Genomic DNA, 15,952 nt, shown 5'->3' with positions numbered 1-15,952 from the left:
TGGGAAACTGATTATTATTACCAATCACAGAAATAAATAAATATACTTTTCATCACACTTATAAATGACATGATGTAAATAGATTTGTGAAACATATGCAAGTTTGTTTTTTATTAGCATTTACATGTACAAGACTTGCAAAGAAAAAAAATCGCTGCTGTAATTCTTAACACTTCAAAATATAAAACTCAGTATGAACGTGGAGCTCCATAGTATACATCTTATTTTTTTCCTACTGAAACCAGGCTGAAACAGTATTGTAAGAAAAACCTAGGTTTCCCTAGGTCTGTCTTCTTTGTTCTCTGTTTGTTTTCAGTGGGGGCGTTAATGGACAGTTAATCCGGAGGTTAGGTTCAAACCTACTACTAATTTGCATATTGTAGGTCTAGTAGGTCTGATTAGGGCTAGCAAGGGCAGACCGGGTTAACCCAGGTTTGACCCAGGTGTTTGAATATGAGATCACCCCTTAGCCGAAGCTGACCCAGACTCAACAGCCAGTCAACTCGCGACTAATATTTACGTAGACAACGTAATCGACGGTGTTCATGACAACGAGGAGGCCATACAATACTACAAAGAAGCTAATGATCTCATGAACACAGGTAGTTTCAAGTTGCGAACAGTCAACTCATCAAAGACCGTGCCGCCTCTGATAATTTAGCAGATACTGCGGCGAATGCGTCTATTCTCGGTATGCATAGGAATACAAACGCAGACACGCTAACGTATTTTAAACCTAATAACATTCCTACAATGACAATTAATCACCAAGCGAGACGTTGTCAGCTTTACTGCTTCTCTGTTTGACCCCCTTGGATTTTTAACTCCGGTGTTAATAAAGGCTAAACTGTTTGTTCAAATGTTATGGAAACTGGAGTTATCATGGGACAAACCATTAAATGATGACCTTTGTGCTCTTTGGAGTCACATTTCCCAAGATATCGAAGACTCAAGATCACTTAATATCAAAAGAACATACTTTGATACTAAAGAACTGAAACCCGAGTGTGAATTGCATGCCTTTGCAGATTCCAGTCTATGTGCGTACGGTGCCGTCATTTACCTGAAACATATGGATCGTGTTTCGTTGGTCACATCGAAATCCAGAGTCGCACCTTTACGTGACATTACATTACCACGCCTAGAATTGATGGCTGCGCTCATTGCTACACGTTTGAGCCAATACGTATTAAAAGCACTTAATACAAAGTACAATATTACCCAATGTTATTTGTGGGGTGATAACCAGATCGTGATACACTGGATTAATGGTAACAAACCTCTACCTGTTTTCGTCAAAAATCGAGTTGACGAAATTAATCGATTTGATTGTGTCAAGAAATGTGTGTCAACAGATGACAACCCAGCTGATTTGTTAACAAGGGGGATTTCTTTCAATCTATGGTGGAGTGGACTCTCTTGGTTACCCTATACTGACAAATGGCCTGTGTGTCCATTGGTTACGAATATTTGCAGTGTCAGATGAAGGAAATATTATTTCGGCTAAAGACGTCCTGCATTCCGCTGTTGAAACCACCAAAAATGACCTGCTACTACCCACGGAGGGATTAAGTAGTCATTTTACCCCTGGATTATATTTGCCTTCCCGGAATATTGTTACGTGCGACAATAATACTGGTTCTGACCCAGTTTCGGACGATATTGGCGTACATAACATTGTGGATATAAACAACTATAACAAACTGGATAAATTACTACGAATAACCGCGTACGTACTTCGATTTGTAAACAAATTAAAGAGGTCATCAAACAATAACAACGTTCAACTGTCTCCCGAAGAAATCAATATGGCAGAGAAGAAATGGGTCACTGACCTACAACGCACTAATTATGGGGACGTCGTACATTCTCTCCAAATACGCGATCGTTGAACTTGTTTCTGGATAACGAAGACACCCTGCGTTGTGGTAGCCGCATACACAACGCACCGTTAGACTTTGTTACGAAATTCCCTGCTTTACTGCCTCCACATAATAAGTTTACAAATCTTGTAATTATGAAAGCTCATGAACTACTCATGCACGAATAGGTCCAGTCTACAGTGACCCAAATTCGCCAACGTTACTGGATACCGAAAATACGGATAATTGTACGCAAAATTATTCACGAGTGCATGACCTGTAACAAGGTCACTGGTAAACCTTACGCCAATCCGATACCAGCACCATTGCCGGAATATCGCGTCAATATTACACCGCCCTTTACTATAACAGGTGTCGATTTTACGGGACATTTATATACAAAATCGACAGAAGGAATACGTAGCAAAGCATACATATGCCTGTTTACTTGCGCTGTCACCCGAGCGATCCACCTGGAGCTCGTACCTGATATGTCAACACGATCATTCATACACGCCTTTAGACGATTTTCCGCGCGCCGTTCGCTACCGAGTCGATTAGTATCGGATAATGCCTCTACGTTTCTCTCCGCCGCCTGTGAAATACAGACATTAATTGACAATCCCGACATTAAAGAATTCTTAGCATCTCACCGTGTGATATGGACATTCATTCCTAAGCGTGCTCCATGGTTTGGTGGCTTTTGGGAAAGATTGATTGGACTCACAAAAAACGTAATTAAGAAAACATTGGGACGGTCTCTTATTACGTTCGACGAGTTAACCACAGTCACTACTGAAGTTGAATCCGTGCTCAACGACAGACCGTTAACTTACATTTCCTCAAGTCTCGATGACAAGGTCGCGCTGACCCCAAACCACCTTCTTCATGGAAGGACGATGACCCAGTTACCATATACCGCAGTAACTGACGAGGAACTTATAGATCCAACGTATTCCGACCATCAACATGTCAACAAACGCTATGAACACCTCTCTCGACTACATACGCAATTCTGGAGACACTGGTCGACCGGGTACCTCACCGCGCTCTTCGTGAACGTTATTTGGCCAAAGGATCGAAACACAACGTGATCAATGTTGGTGACATTGTCATAATCCATAGCGACATTGACATTCGTCAAAAGTGGCGTCTTGCAGTTGTTACTAAATTAGATTAGGAAGATGCAGTACATCATGTCTCACCAGCAACAGTCTCACAATCAGGTGCAGAACAGGTTGATGACAATCTATTGAACATGTCCATGAACTCCGAGCTGTCTCACGAGTCTCAAGAAAAAGATGAATTATATGTTCCAGAGTCTGACAGTGAAATAGAAGACGAGACTACAAAAGATGAGCTGGCACAGACACTTGTTGGTGAAAAGAAGTTTATTGTACACGAGTCTGCACTAGACATCCTTTTCTCATTTATTTGCTGTACTAGTTGTGGGCAACCCTCGTGTCCTGATGAAACAAAGAAAGTAATCAATGGATCCCACTTATCTGTGACTTTTGTTTCAATGGGCATTCCATCCTTCAGTGGCTTTCTCAACCTGTTATTGGTCAGATGCCTGTAACTAATCTCCTTGCCTCAGCAGCTATACTTTATTGCGGTGAGACTTATACACATATAACTTTGCGAGCCTTCTCAATTTACAGTTTTTTTCCAAACAGACATTTTACGTCAACCAGAGAAAATATCTACTTCCTACAATAGATGAAACTTGGAAACAACATCAAGAGGAAGCTTTCGCAAAGTATAAAGGAAGAAGTGTACAACTTGCAGGTGATGGAAGGTGTGACTCACCAGGGTACTCCACCAAGTATGGTACATACACTATCATGGAGCAAGAAAGTGGCAGTATTCTTGACTTTCAAGTGGTCCAAAGTACTGAGACAGGTAGCTCCGTCAGGATGGAAAAAGAAGGGTGCAAGAGATCACTGGAAGTAATGAAGGAAGTTCCTATACCAGTTGCCACACTAGCAACTGACAGGCAAGTGCAGATACGTTCAATGATATCAAAAGAATATCCTGAAATCCAACACCAATTTGATGTATGGCACTTCAGCAAAAGTATTAAAAAAAATTAACCACAGCTGCTAACAAGAAAGGATGCAAAGAATTGCTGCCATGGATAAAAGCTATTACCAACCATCTATGGTGGTCTGCTCGCCATTGTGAAGAGGATCCAGATTTACTTGTTGAAAGATGGAAGTCACTTGTCTACCACACATGTAATCAACACAAATTCCCTGGCATAAAGGTCACAAGTTGCTCACATCCACAAATCTTGGTGTGTGAAGAAAGGAGAAAGAAATGGCTGAAATGGGGAAGCCCAGCACACAAAGCACTGGAAACAGTCATACTAAACAAGTTGATACTACGCGACTTGAAGTATCTTACTTTGTTTTGCCATACGGGGCAGCTCGAAACATATCACAGCATGATGTTAAAGTACTGCCTCAATTTAAAAGGCAGGAATTTGACCATGACCAAATGATTGCCAGAACCCAGCTTGCTGCACTGGACCACAACAATGTTGGCCGTGAACAGCGTAGAACAGCAACAGGCAATCTTCAGTGGACTGCGGCATGTCCAAAAGCTACACGACAGTGGATTGTTAGAAAGCAATACGTGGAAAAGTCAAACAAGTGGGCCATGAATATGATGACAGCTACACTGCAAAGAAAATTTGATGAGGATATGGGGAAATCAGTGTACAAGTACAGCGGTACAACGAATTACCCCAAGAATATTGCACCTGAACCAGCCCCATTCAAAAAGGAACTCATTGACAGCTACCGTTCTCGCTTTCACTGATTGGACAGCCTGGCAACTACAGTAAAATAACTAATTTTTACTGAGTTTAAATTTCGCTGATTTGCCATTTCAGGCATATTCAGTGGGTTTTAAATTTACAGTTTTATCATTTAGATAATGTGTCCTATGCTAAATTTTACATATTCATTGGGTTTTAATTTAGCGCATTTTCCAGTCAGCGAAATACTGTAAAAGGATTAATTATTCACTGGGTTTTAATTTTGCTTATTTCGCTGACTGGAAAATGCGCTAAATTAAAACCCAATGAATATGTACAATTTAGCATAGGACACATTATCTAAATGATAAAACTGTAAATTTAAAACCCACTGAATATGCCTGAAATGGCAAATCAGCGAAATTTAAACTCAGTAAAAATTAGTTATTTTACTGTAGTTGCCAGGCTGTCCAATCAGTGAAAGCGAGAACGGTAGCCAAATATTCCGTTGAACAGCAACAAAGTCGCTCATTTAGCGGCAATGTGGAGTAGTCTGGACATCTTCCGCAAATACACAACTCGGGTCTACTTGTATTGACACCTATGCCACTATCTGTCTCTTAGTTCATTGTTTTATCACCTGTCAATTTATAAGAGATCTCTCAACAACGTCGTCGGGACATCTTCCGGGACTCGTGAAACAGCTGTTCACCGAAAAACAAAGGAGGGCACTGAAGATAAATAAATAGATAGATAAATAGATAAATTAAAGAGGGGCGCTGTGCCCGTCTTAAACCCCTGGTTTGAAAGTCAACAAACAAATGGTAATGGAGTGACAGGAAACAGTTGCAGCGACAAGTATTGGGAGTTTCTACAAGCGCAACTTTTAAAGCTTCAGATGGATGGTTGCATAGTTTCAAACATCGTCATACTTTGTCCACTCGCCAGAGAACATTGATTGGCCAGTAATGTTTCATCACCGGGAAGACAACAGCAGAAGGTTATTGGTTTGGGACTCCTGCACAGTTCACCTTACGACAATATGAAGGCTGCACTCCGAGAGCGGAACATCAATGTGGCTGTAATTCCCAGAGGTCTTGCGTCCATTCTACAGCCTCTCGATATTGGCATAAATATGCCAATGAAAGAAAGCATGCACGATCTATGGGACATATGGATGAAAGAAGGGGAAGCTGAATTTACCCCAGCTGGCAAAAGAAAGTGCCCATGGGTATCAAAGGCTTGGGAAAAATTGTCTGAAACCACTATTCAGCGATAATTTGTGAAGCCTAGAATATCAAACAATCTCGATGGCACGGAAGATGACCTTCTTTTTGATGACCACCAGTCCGACGACGACGATGACTACGACACTGAAGCTATTGCGGAAGAAATTGCCAATATATTCGATGACAGTGACGACGAAGACTGAATACTGGTAACAATACCCAAACCAAACGGCCCCTTTCAAGGCCACACACATCCTCCAAAAAGAGATATTCCGTTATAATAAACATGCATCATGCATGTCTGTGTTCGAGTGGGTGAATGAGTGTTTTTTTTCTTGTTTATCGCCATTCCGTTTGATGGTATGATCGACTGTCTTTTCAGAACTTGTACAACTTTTACCACTGATAATATGACCACGCCCATTTGTGATTTTCCAAAAGTACCTAATAGAAGCCGCACCCTAAACTTGCAAATCTCACTCCACTGCCCAATTTGCATAATTGTAATAGAAGCAGCGGCTTGTAATAGGACTTTAACGGTACCATACTTCCTCGAGTATAAGCCCCGGGGCCTGAACATGTAAAATCAAGAAAATTAGGGAGTGGGCTTATACCCGAGGACCACCTCAGAAAAGATAATTTTTGGGGGGTTTAAAATTTTAACCATCTTCCCAACCACGAAAAATTATCCAAATTACATTTTTCGAGTACAGTGCCGGTCTCGGAGAAATATTACGTCTTTTTGATGGGTAGGGTCTGTGGGAACACTGCCGAAGGCAAGATCTTTATCATTATCTTTGTTTTTGATTGTACGCAAACTCGATACAAAGCAATTTCCGCCATGGTGTTTTTCATCATGATTTGACCTGAACAACTTCCTTTGACCTAACAGATCACGTCTTTCATTAACCAATCAAAATGCTGTGTCGTACAGACGAAGTTTTCCGATTATTGACAAAGTATTTTTTTCAACGCAATGTGGAAATGAATTACCGCGATGTTAAAAAGCGATCTTATTTTGACAAAAAACGCTAATTTTTTCCCTAAAGCTGTTGATTTGCAATTTTCAAAAGGTAAACTGAGCGTGGAGGAAGTATTTACACTTTTTACGGTCGCCAACAAGTCATGTCAAAGAATAGTTTGCTCGTTCACGATAGTCTCAATGGACATGAATATTCGGAAAAGTAAAACTATGTTCAATGACCAGGTTTCACGACTTGACGATCACATTTTTGGAGTTTTTAAAACTACTACTCAAAGAAATATGATTACTTCAGTATTGCAACATCTGGGTTCATCCTGAGTAAATAACAGAATAAAAAAGGTGCCAACCGTGTTTCGTACGTTCTCCCGCCATGCACTCTGAAATTAATGCAAGTTTTCTTGTAAAAGCAGGAACCAAACTACCATACCAATCATTATTATGCAATCAAATACACTTTTTATATGCATATTTTAATAAATGTCGTTGACGTCCGGTAAAAACACCATGGGCCTATACTCGGGATGCCCTCAACTCGTTGAATGTCTAATCAAAGAAAGCTTAGAAAGAACTCCCATGTGCTGAGAGTATTGGAGACACATTAAATATAATTCGAAATTACTTAGCTGAAAACTAATTATGCAAATCAGAAAATTAATATGACCAGATTTGAGTGTAAAACTAATGAGGTCTGCGCAATGTAACAGAAAATCTATGTCTCCAAGTTTAATTGAAATGTGATTAGAACCAAAAAATTATGAATTATTATGCTTATTAGGGAATTAATATGAACAGATTTTTACCCCAAACTAATTAGGTTTGTACATTGTCCTAGAGCATCTTTGTACTAAGTTTCATTGAAATGGAATAATTAGTACCGTGAAAACTCCAAAATTTCGACCCCTCTAAAAATTCGATTGGCTATTTATTTGCCGGGTTTCGGTGTTTTATTTACCTCCAAATTTTCGACTCCACTAAAAATTGCCGACTCATTCTTATTCGAAAATTGCGACCAGTTTTAGTTTTCCCCCAAACGAAAAAAAAAAACCGATGTGAGCGTTCAAACGGGACCTTCCTCGAAGGCATGAATCCGGGTTTCTGATTGACTGAGAGATTTTTATTTTATTGGTAACGAAAATATATTCTAAATAAACGAAGTTTCAAATAAAAACGAACACAAAAATCTCGGCATGCTGCGTTTCTGAATTGTTGATTATTACTGTACTCAGTAGTGATTATAATAATGTACACAAAATAAATTTGTTGAATGGTTATGAAATACAAATAAAAGTCAACTAAGTTTCATCGTAAGCGAATGATTCCGGTCTCGTATAAACGTTTGATGCTGTAGGATATCCGCCATGTTCTCTTAGGTCAAATAGGTCAAATCGCTAATTAACCAATCAAAAAGCTGGATGATGCCAACGTGTTCAAATTACCATAGCTTATTTAAATATGTTAATGTTATTGAACGCAATGCGAAGAGATTGATGTTGTAGTACGATATTTTGGCTTGGATTTTGATGCGAAAACGGCATGATTTTTTTTTAAATAAAAAAATTAGTTGTTTTTAAAAAATAAACTGGTCATCTGAAGAATAATTTAACATTGTTCACAGTGATAACAGCTCATTCTCGAAAGGAAGCTTACCCGCTCACGCTAGTCACGATAAAAATCATACACGTGTACTCTTGAATAGACAGACGTCAATGACTACGGTAAAACTTAGACTCTATTTTAGCCGGCAGGATTGATTGAAATGTCCGAAAAATGACGCCAAAATACACCTTAAAAGTCCCATTTTATTTTCTTAAATCCCATTTTATTTTTTAATCCAAGGGCGAATTTACGGCAGAATTTGGTCCCTCAAATAAGGGACACGTGAGCTTTGATTCTAACCGGATACATTGCACTGGGTCGGGGAGATAGTTTGCTAAACTTCCATGTATCTTTTGTCCAATGGGTACCTGTACTTCGAACATTCGCAAGTTTTCCTAGGTAGTGCGAGACAGCTTTGTCTTTTGACCTATTAGTTTTGTGCTGACCTCTTCTGCGCGTCTTGATGTTTTGTTTTGCTTGTCATAATACTCACTGATTGATGACTTTGTTTAGATTTTGAGTTACAACTCGGCCACGACTCTAAAAACATGTCACATTTCTAACGCCAATTATTTAAAACCGGTCGAAATTTTGGAGTTTTTACGGTACTTTAGATATCAGTGTGAAAGCTTAAAATTGGTTAATTATGCAAATTAGGTAATTAATATGTACAGATTGTAACCCACAATTATTCAGGTCTGTCTATTGTCCTACAGCATCCATGTACATTCATTGATATGTGATGTATAGTACCTGAGATATCAGTGTGAAAGTTGGTTAATTATGCAAATTAGGTAATTAATATGCACAAATATTTACCGGAAACTAATTGGGTCTGCATAATTCTAGATTCATTGAAATGTAAATGATTAGTACTTTAGATATCAGTAGAAAAGCTGAAAATTAATTATGCAAATTAGGTAATTAATATGCACAATTATTTACCCTAAAACTAATCAGGTCTCTGCATAGTCCTAAAGGATCTATGTACCAAGTTTCATTGAAATGCGATGATTAGTACTTGAGATACCCATGGAAAAGCTGAAAATTAACTAATTATGCAAATTAGGTGATTAATATGCACAAATATTTATCGAAAACAATCAATCTCTGCATAGTCCTTGAGTATGTAAGTACCAAGTTTCATTGAAATGTAATGCTAACTACTTATATCAAATGCTGAAAATTAATTAATTATGCAAATTAGGTAATTAATATGTACTTATATTACCATAAAAACTATCAGGTCTGTGCAGTGTCGTATGACATCTATGTACCAAGTTTCATTTGAAATGTGATGATTAGTACTTGAGATATCAGTGGAAAAACCGAAAATTGACTAATCATTATGCAAATTAGGTAATTAGTATCCACGGATTATTACCAAAAACTAATCAAAACCTAGCATTAGTTCAGAGCATCTATGTACCAAGTTTCATCAAAATCCAATGAGTGGTTGTTTAGATATCAGTGGAACAGTCATGGAACCACTAAAAAATAGCTAATTATCATGTAAATTAGGTAATTAATATGCACGGATTTTTACCAAAAATTAATCAAATCTGCGCATATGTTCAGAGCATCTATGTACCAAGTTTCATCAAAATCCAATGAGTGGTTCTTTAGATATCAGTGGAACAGTCATAGAACAGCTAAAAATTAACTAATTATCATGCAAATTAGGTAATTAACGAGCATGGATTTTTACCAAAACCTAATCAAATCTGCGCATTGGCCCAGAGCATCTATGCACCAAGTTTCATCAAAAACCGATGTATGGTTCTTGAGATAGCAGTGGAACAGTCGGACACACATACACACACACATACACACATACACACATACACACATACACACATACACACATACAGACACACTAACTGCAAAGACTCCCATTTTGTGCTTCGCACATGGGAGTCAAAAACAGAGGGGTGGGATTATACTCGGGGAGGGGCTTATACTCGGGGAAGTACGGTAACATGAAAACTAACCAAGCATTTTGTATTTCATCTTTTTATTTTCAATCTATTAAAGTGCCTGTTAAATGCCCACCTACGTATTTATGGGTTTTATTTTTGGTTTCGTTGCCCTGAGATGGACACATCTGTGTAAAAAAAATTCAAATAAATAATAAATCATCATCGAGTAAAATTAAAAAAAAAATACCAAGTTGTAGCTACGCCCACTTTCTTTCGCAGTCAACTGTTTCTGACTGTTAGTGAAACAAGTTGGGTGTCATGCATTGAATAACGTAAATACTTGTAGTTGTTAAACTATTCTTTTTACTCGTCTGTGAATTACTGAGAATTAATAGAATATATGCAGATCCATTACTCCATGGAGTAAAAGCAAAAAAGTAGTGTTGGCGAGTGAAATTGAGAAATTGAAAACTGAATACCGGTACAACAAGTCATTGTTAATGACACAGTCCCTGTCCAAAATTTTGTGATCTGACATATTAATTTGATGCTGATGAAGTCATTGAGATTAGATTGAAACCATTAATAGGAGATGGATTTGTAAAAAATTATGACTTTTACACAAGAATTGGACATTGGGCATTGGGCATTGAATCAAATTCCAAAATTAATGTTCATGTTGATATATCTATTGGTATACTGTCTTTGTACAAAATTTAAACAGAAATGTTCATTGCATATGTATGCAAGACATTATGTAGTGTCTTCATGTAAAGTTTGAATGAAATCCGTAAATAGGTGTCCGAGATATATCCGGACGGACGGACGGACGTACGTACGTACGAACGGAACAAACCCAAATTAATAGTCCCCGTTTTCGGACTTGTTCGAACGGGAACTAAAAATAAAATATCAAATGAATTCAGTCTACTGTGAATGTGTCTTTCAATACTAGACGACATCAAAGAAAACAACCCAAACAAATGACACATGAAAAACTATTTCTCTTGTCATAGATGATTTTCATGTTGATTTATATGTATCAGAGAGCAAACTCAAAATACAAAATTGTAAGTCAGGATGACAGGTCACAAAATTAACATACAGCATAATATATATGATTTATGCTTTATTGCTGTTGAAGTTTATTTAAGATAGTCAATAGACAAATTGGAACTTGAAAGCATTCTTCACAACTGTGTCCTACTACATGCACCATTTTACCACATCAGTCACAACATGCAAGATTTCCAGATTTCCTTGACTTTTGCCATATGGCTTTCTTTTATGCTATTGTTGACAAAATTACTTTTCACACATAAAAATGTGTGAAATACCCAAAAAAGGGTGATGTTTATTCATCGTAGCTCAAAATACCGTTCTGATATATATGGTAACAAATTTTATTGAAAAGATTTGAATAGCAAAATAAAAGTAAGAAAAAAATCAAATGTACTAGTATTAGTAGTCAATAAAATAAAAATGCACACTTTTCATTAATTTGCAAGGGAAACGTACATATCTAGAAATCCTAATGCAAATTATTGAAGAAATGGTCGTGTTCATTTCAGACAGTTTTTGGTAGAGTCCTTATCCTTATTAGTTTTTGAATGAGGCGATAATCTCACTAATTTTACACCATCCAACATTTCCACACATCCACTGTGCATTCAGTGATGGTATTGCTAGGGACTATGCGTGATTGACATGCACTAACAAAATAGTTTTCAAACATTTGCAAATTGCAAGGGTTCTCTTCTCATGAGATCTTCATTGCAGATAACAGCACATGGTTATGGAAGTTGCATATCCTTATCTTATAAATCCTCAATGCAATGAATCTTATGTTAGCCTAGCACGTCATGTGATGAACATCCTATGAAAATAATGAACTCCACACTCATATTTGATTGTGAATGTATAGAATCCAAATATGTTGGCCAATAGTGTGAGTAACACACTGGACGTTTGTCTGCGGCAGGAATTTACATTTGTAGGTCTGATTTAAATACATGTTAAAAATTATATTTTTATAATTCAATAATAATAATAACTTTATTACTCAACAATTACCATCTGTGGGTAATGTATGGTAAAAAAAATACAACAATAAAGAGAAAATTACAATAACAATACTTTAAAGAATTACAAAAAAAAAAACACGTTATTTTTTGTATATTGTTTGTTTTAGGTATTTATCTAGTGGAAAACTATTGTTGCATATTGTCACGAGGTTGATTTAAATATTTGGATAAATTATACATAGGTCTAAATGTCGGGTTCCAAATATCACTCGTGTTGCAGTTTTTTTTTACCCGTACCAAATGAATTGTTTATACCTCTGAATGTATAGAATGGTTGTGACCAGTTCAGCAATATGTTTGGGAATACAAACATACAAACACAGCATACTAGAGAAGACGAACTAATCAGTAACAGGTAAATGAATTTAATTAATCACGGAAAACAAATGCATTACAAATAACATTAACCGCTCCCTAAACAAGGGAAATAAATATATACGGTTCGCTCGGGGTTATGAGCACCAGCGCATGTGATGGAAAAATGCCCCAGAGCTCACAAGCACGAGCGGGTAACTTATAATAAATGATAGTCTATAAGATTAATAATAAATAGACTTCGTGGTGTAGCAACACAACTTTCAAACAAAATACGGCATTCCCTGTTTCAATTGTTGTCTTAATTAACCGGTTTGTGCACGTAAAATAGAATAGTCATAAAAGATACAGAATGCATTTCACAAAAATACAATAATTAAACACTTGACAGCTAGTGCCCTAGACTAATGGAAAGTGTGGGTGTGGGGAGCATGCGACTCACAGTTGTGTCCGTACGACCTGTGGTTATGTCCGTGATGGAAGTCGGCGCTCGTTGTACGGAAAACGGAGTGTAGTCACCGCCAGGATAGCAGAATTGACGAAGAAACGATGTTACGCGTCGAGACCATTCGCTCGCAGAAACCCAGCGCTGGTTAGTCTTCAGGGAATATTCGAACAACCATGTGCGTCACCACAACTTCAAGAATCTGGGACCAACTTTGTCAAGGGTCTTCCTCCACCGTGATGTTTGAAGAAGCAACCTCAATGACGTGGCATTCACGCATTATATAGTCGTACACCTGGGATTAACATCACAATACGCTGGAACTTACGGCGGAACCATTAGATGCACAGGGATAATTGACACCACTCAATTACACAATGTAGTGTCACGTTCCACACATTCGCAGTAAACTACTGGAAGTCAATTCAAAACGATTGGTGTATAATAGAATGCATTTAGCATTTCTCCGGTTCAGACTGCCACCTCGGTAGCCTTACAGTTATTTCCAAAGATCCCTGTGACGTGATTTCCATCACGTGCAGGTCACGAGTCTTGACTGTACATAAAGTTAACGATCTTTCTGAACCGGGAAAGTTGAAATAATCGCGACATAAATGTACCGTATGTAAATAATAAAAATCTATCTCAGCTGTCATATCCTACCTCGCTGTCATATAGTGGATCTTATCCTTAACTGACCACAGTGAATGTATTTTAATACAGACACATATGTTTATAAAATTGTTTATTCTATCCTCTTTTTTTATTATGTTATATTCTATAAACAGCAATTTTCATTCTTTCTTATAGCGCTCAGTCTAAAATAACATGGATTTCATTTTCCACTTTTTTATCATTACATTTTGTACATATTCTATCTTTTTCTTCCACTTTTGGCTTCCTTCTTCGTCCTAATATAATTTTCTAGATTGTGGTCACTTATTCTGAATTTTGTTAATATTCTTCTTATGCTAAAGTCCTTTATTTCCTCTAGGTATTTTTCAGTTTTAAATATTGTTTTGAATAAACTGTATGTTCGTAATTTATTTCCCTTGCTTTGATTGTTACTACAACTAACTATTTGACTTTTCCAGGTCTGTTTATATTCATTTGATAGTTTACTGATTGATGTTTTTTATCTCGTATCTATAGTTTTATTAAATTGGTTCTCCCCAAGATATGTTCAATCTTCTTTTTCCAGTTGTATTGTTTGTAATGTTTTCTTTTAAAGTTGCATTCCCATTTTGCAAAAAATGTTCAACGCTATATATGAATTCCTATAAGTGATATTTGAAGGAACTAAAGTTCACTTATAACGAGAAATTTGGCCAAAAATGCAAATAATCAAGCTTTCCAGGTCACTGCGGAACCGTTCTGATCTTTTTCGGCGACCACCATTCCACAATCGAATGTTAGAACACTATTACCAGTTCGACATTGTACGCTGTTTTCTACTCTAAATACTATTCACATAGCATATTTGACTTGCCAGACGGCATACAACATTTACCAAATATTTTGTGCAGTATTATTCACCTGATAGTGCACTTATTAAAGTGGTGAACGAACATTGTCTGAATATTTATTAGCGGCAGTAGGGGTTTTGAGATGAACTGCCTTCATCCTATTGGTCAGATTTTGATTGGAATGGACCGCGCGGAAAGCGCGTCGATGTTTGTTCGTTGGTCTTCGGCTAATAATTTAGGTGGCCCACCTAAAATAAAGTTTCGCAATTTAATGTGATCTTATTTTATTGACAGTATCATTTATCTTTTTAACACAAATCGCAAAATTTGAATTTTGGAATTAGTGGCTATACTATACATCTTCGTATGACAGAGATTCAGGACATATTATACAGTCTGAGTAGTATCATATCATGTCAGCTACAAGCGAGAAAACGAAATGGAAACGGTGACCACCACGGCCATGAAAGGTACAAAGCGTGAACTATCTCGACTACGGACTAGAAACAGGACACTACGAACAGAAACTTACTTGTGATATCGTTGAATCGCTTCACGGCAGACTTTGAGAACGACATTTGGTCAGTTTAATTGCACGACGCACCGATACAAGACGAATAACTTGAGAAAAACACAATCAAAACAATACGATGGATTCCAACGCTGCATACAACCGCCAGAATTTAAACGCATAATATAGTGTGACCAATCGGAGAATAAGAATTACATCACGTGATTCGGTGAACGGAGGGCGTCCTCGTCCAAACAAATGAGCATCGAGTTTTTTTGGGTACCAGTCCACTACGCCAACAATGTTTCGACATTTTTGGACTCCGACTGTATACTTGGCGTAAAGTTAACAATACTATATCGTGCAAATCGACTACAGTTAAAGTGTGCAATTAGCACAGTTTAAACATGTGTAATGTTATCGCTATTTCGCCGGGTATATATTAATTTCGTGTCGAATTGACATAGTAATGATACACGGTCAATGCCTCGACCTACGTGCACTGAAACCGAACGCCCGTTCTGATAGACATATAGGCAGGGGGTATGACTGCTTGTAATTACATTTCGCTACGTGCCATCTGTGTCCTCTTTCGATCAAATGTCATTGTTCCTTGACCTCGACTGAGATTTTTTTAGAATCTCCAGTATACATGTCATTGGGCGGTATTTATATGACACAACAAGTTCTTATGCAAATCATGTTACTTGTCAATCAGGGCCGTTTATGTGTTTCTTTTTAAAGTAGGGGTCTCATATCATGATATTTTTATTATATTG

At 37.5% G+C, this 15,952-nt stretch overlaps 1 protein-coding gene across 2 annotated transcripts in view; it reads right to left on the bottom strand.

Moving 5' to 3' along the window:
• Positions 1-15,365, bottom strand: part of LOC102809985 (uncharacterized) — a 77,405-nt gene extending 62,040 nt beyond the window's left edge. For both annotated transcript variants that reach the window (XM_085498120.1, XM_085498121.1), the window contains exon 1: positions 15,195-15,365. In XM_085498120.1, coding sequence (XP_085354246.1) covers positions 15,195-15,240 — 46 coding nt within the window. In that variant the 5' untranslated portion in view covers positions 15,241-15,365. The remainder of the gene's footprint in view (positions 1-15,194) is intronic.
• Between the last annotated feature and the right edge of the window lie 587 nt (positions 15,366-15,952).

This window comes from Saccoglossus kowalevskii, chromosome 4 (genome assembly GCF_978046115.1).
Source record: "Saccoglossus kowalevskii chromosome 4, keSacKowa6.1, whole genome shotgun sequence".
Classification (NCBI taxonomy): Eukaryota; Metazoa; Hemichordata; class Enteropneusta; family Harrimaniidae; genus Saccoglossus; species Saccoglossus kowalevskii.
The sequence above is the reverse complement of the archived record's forward strand: the minus strand, read 5'-3'. Positions and strand labels throughout refer to the sequence as shown.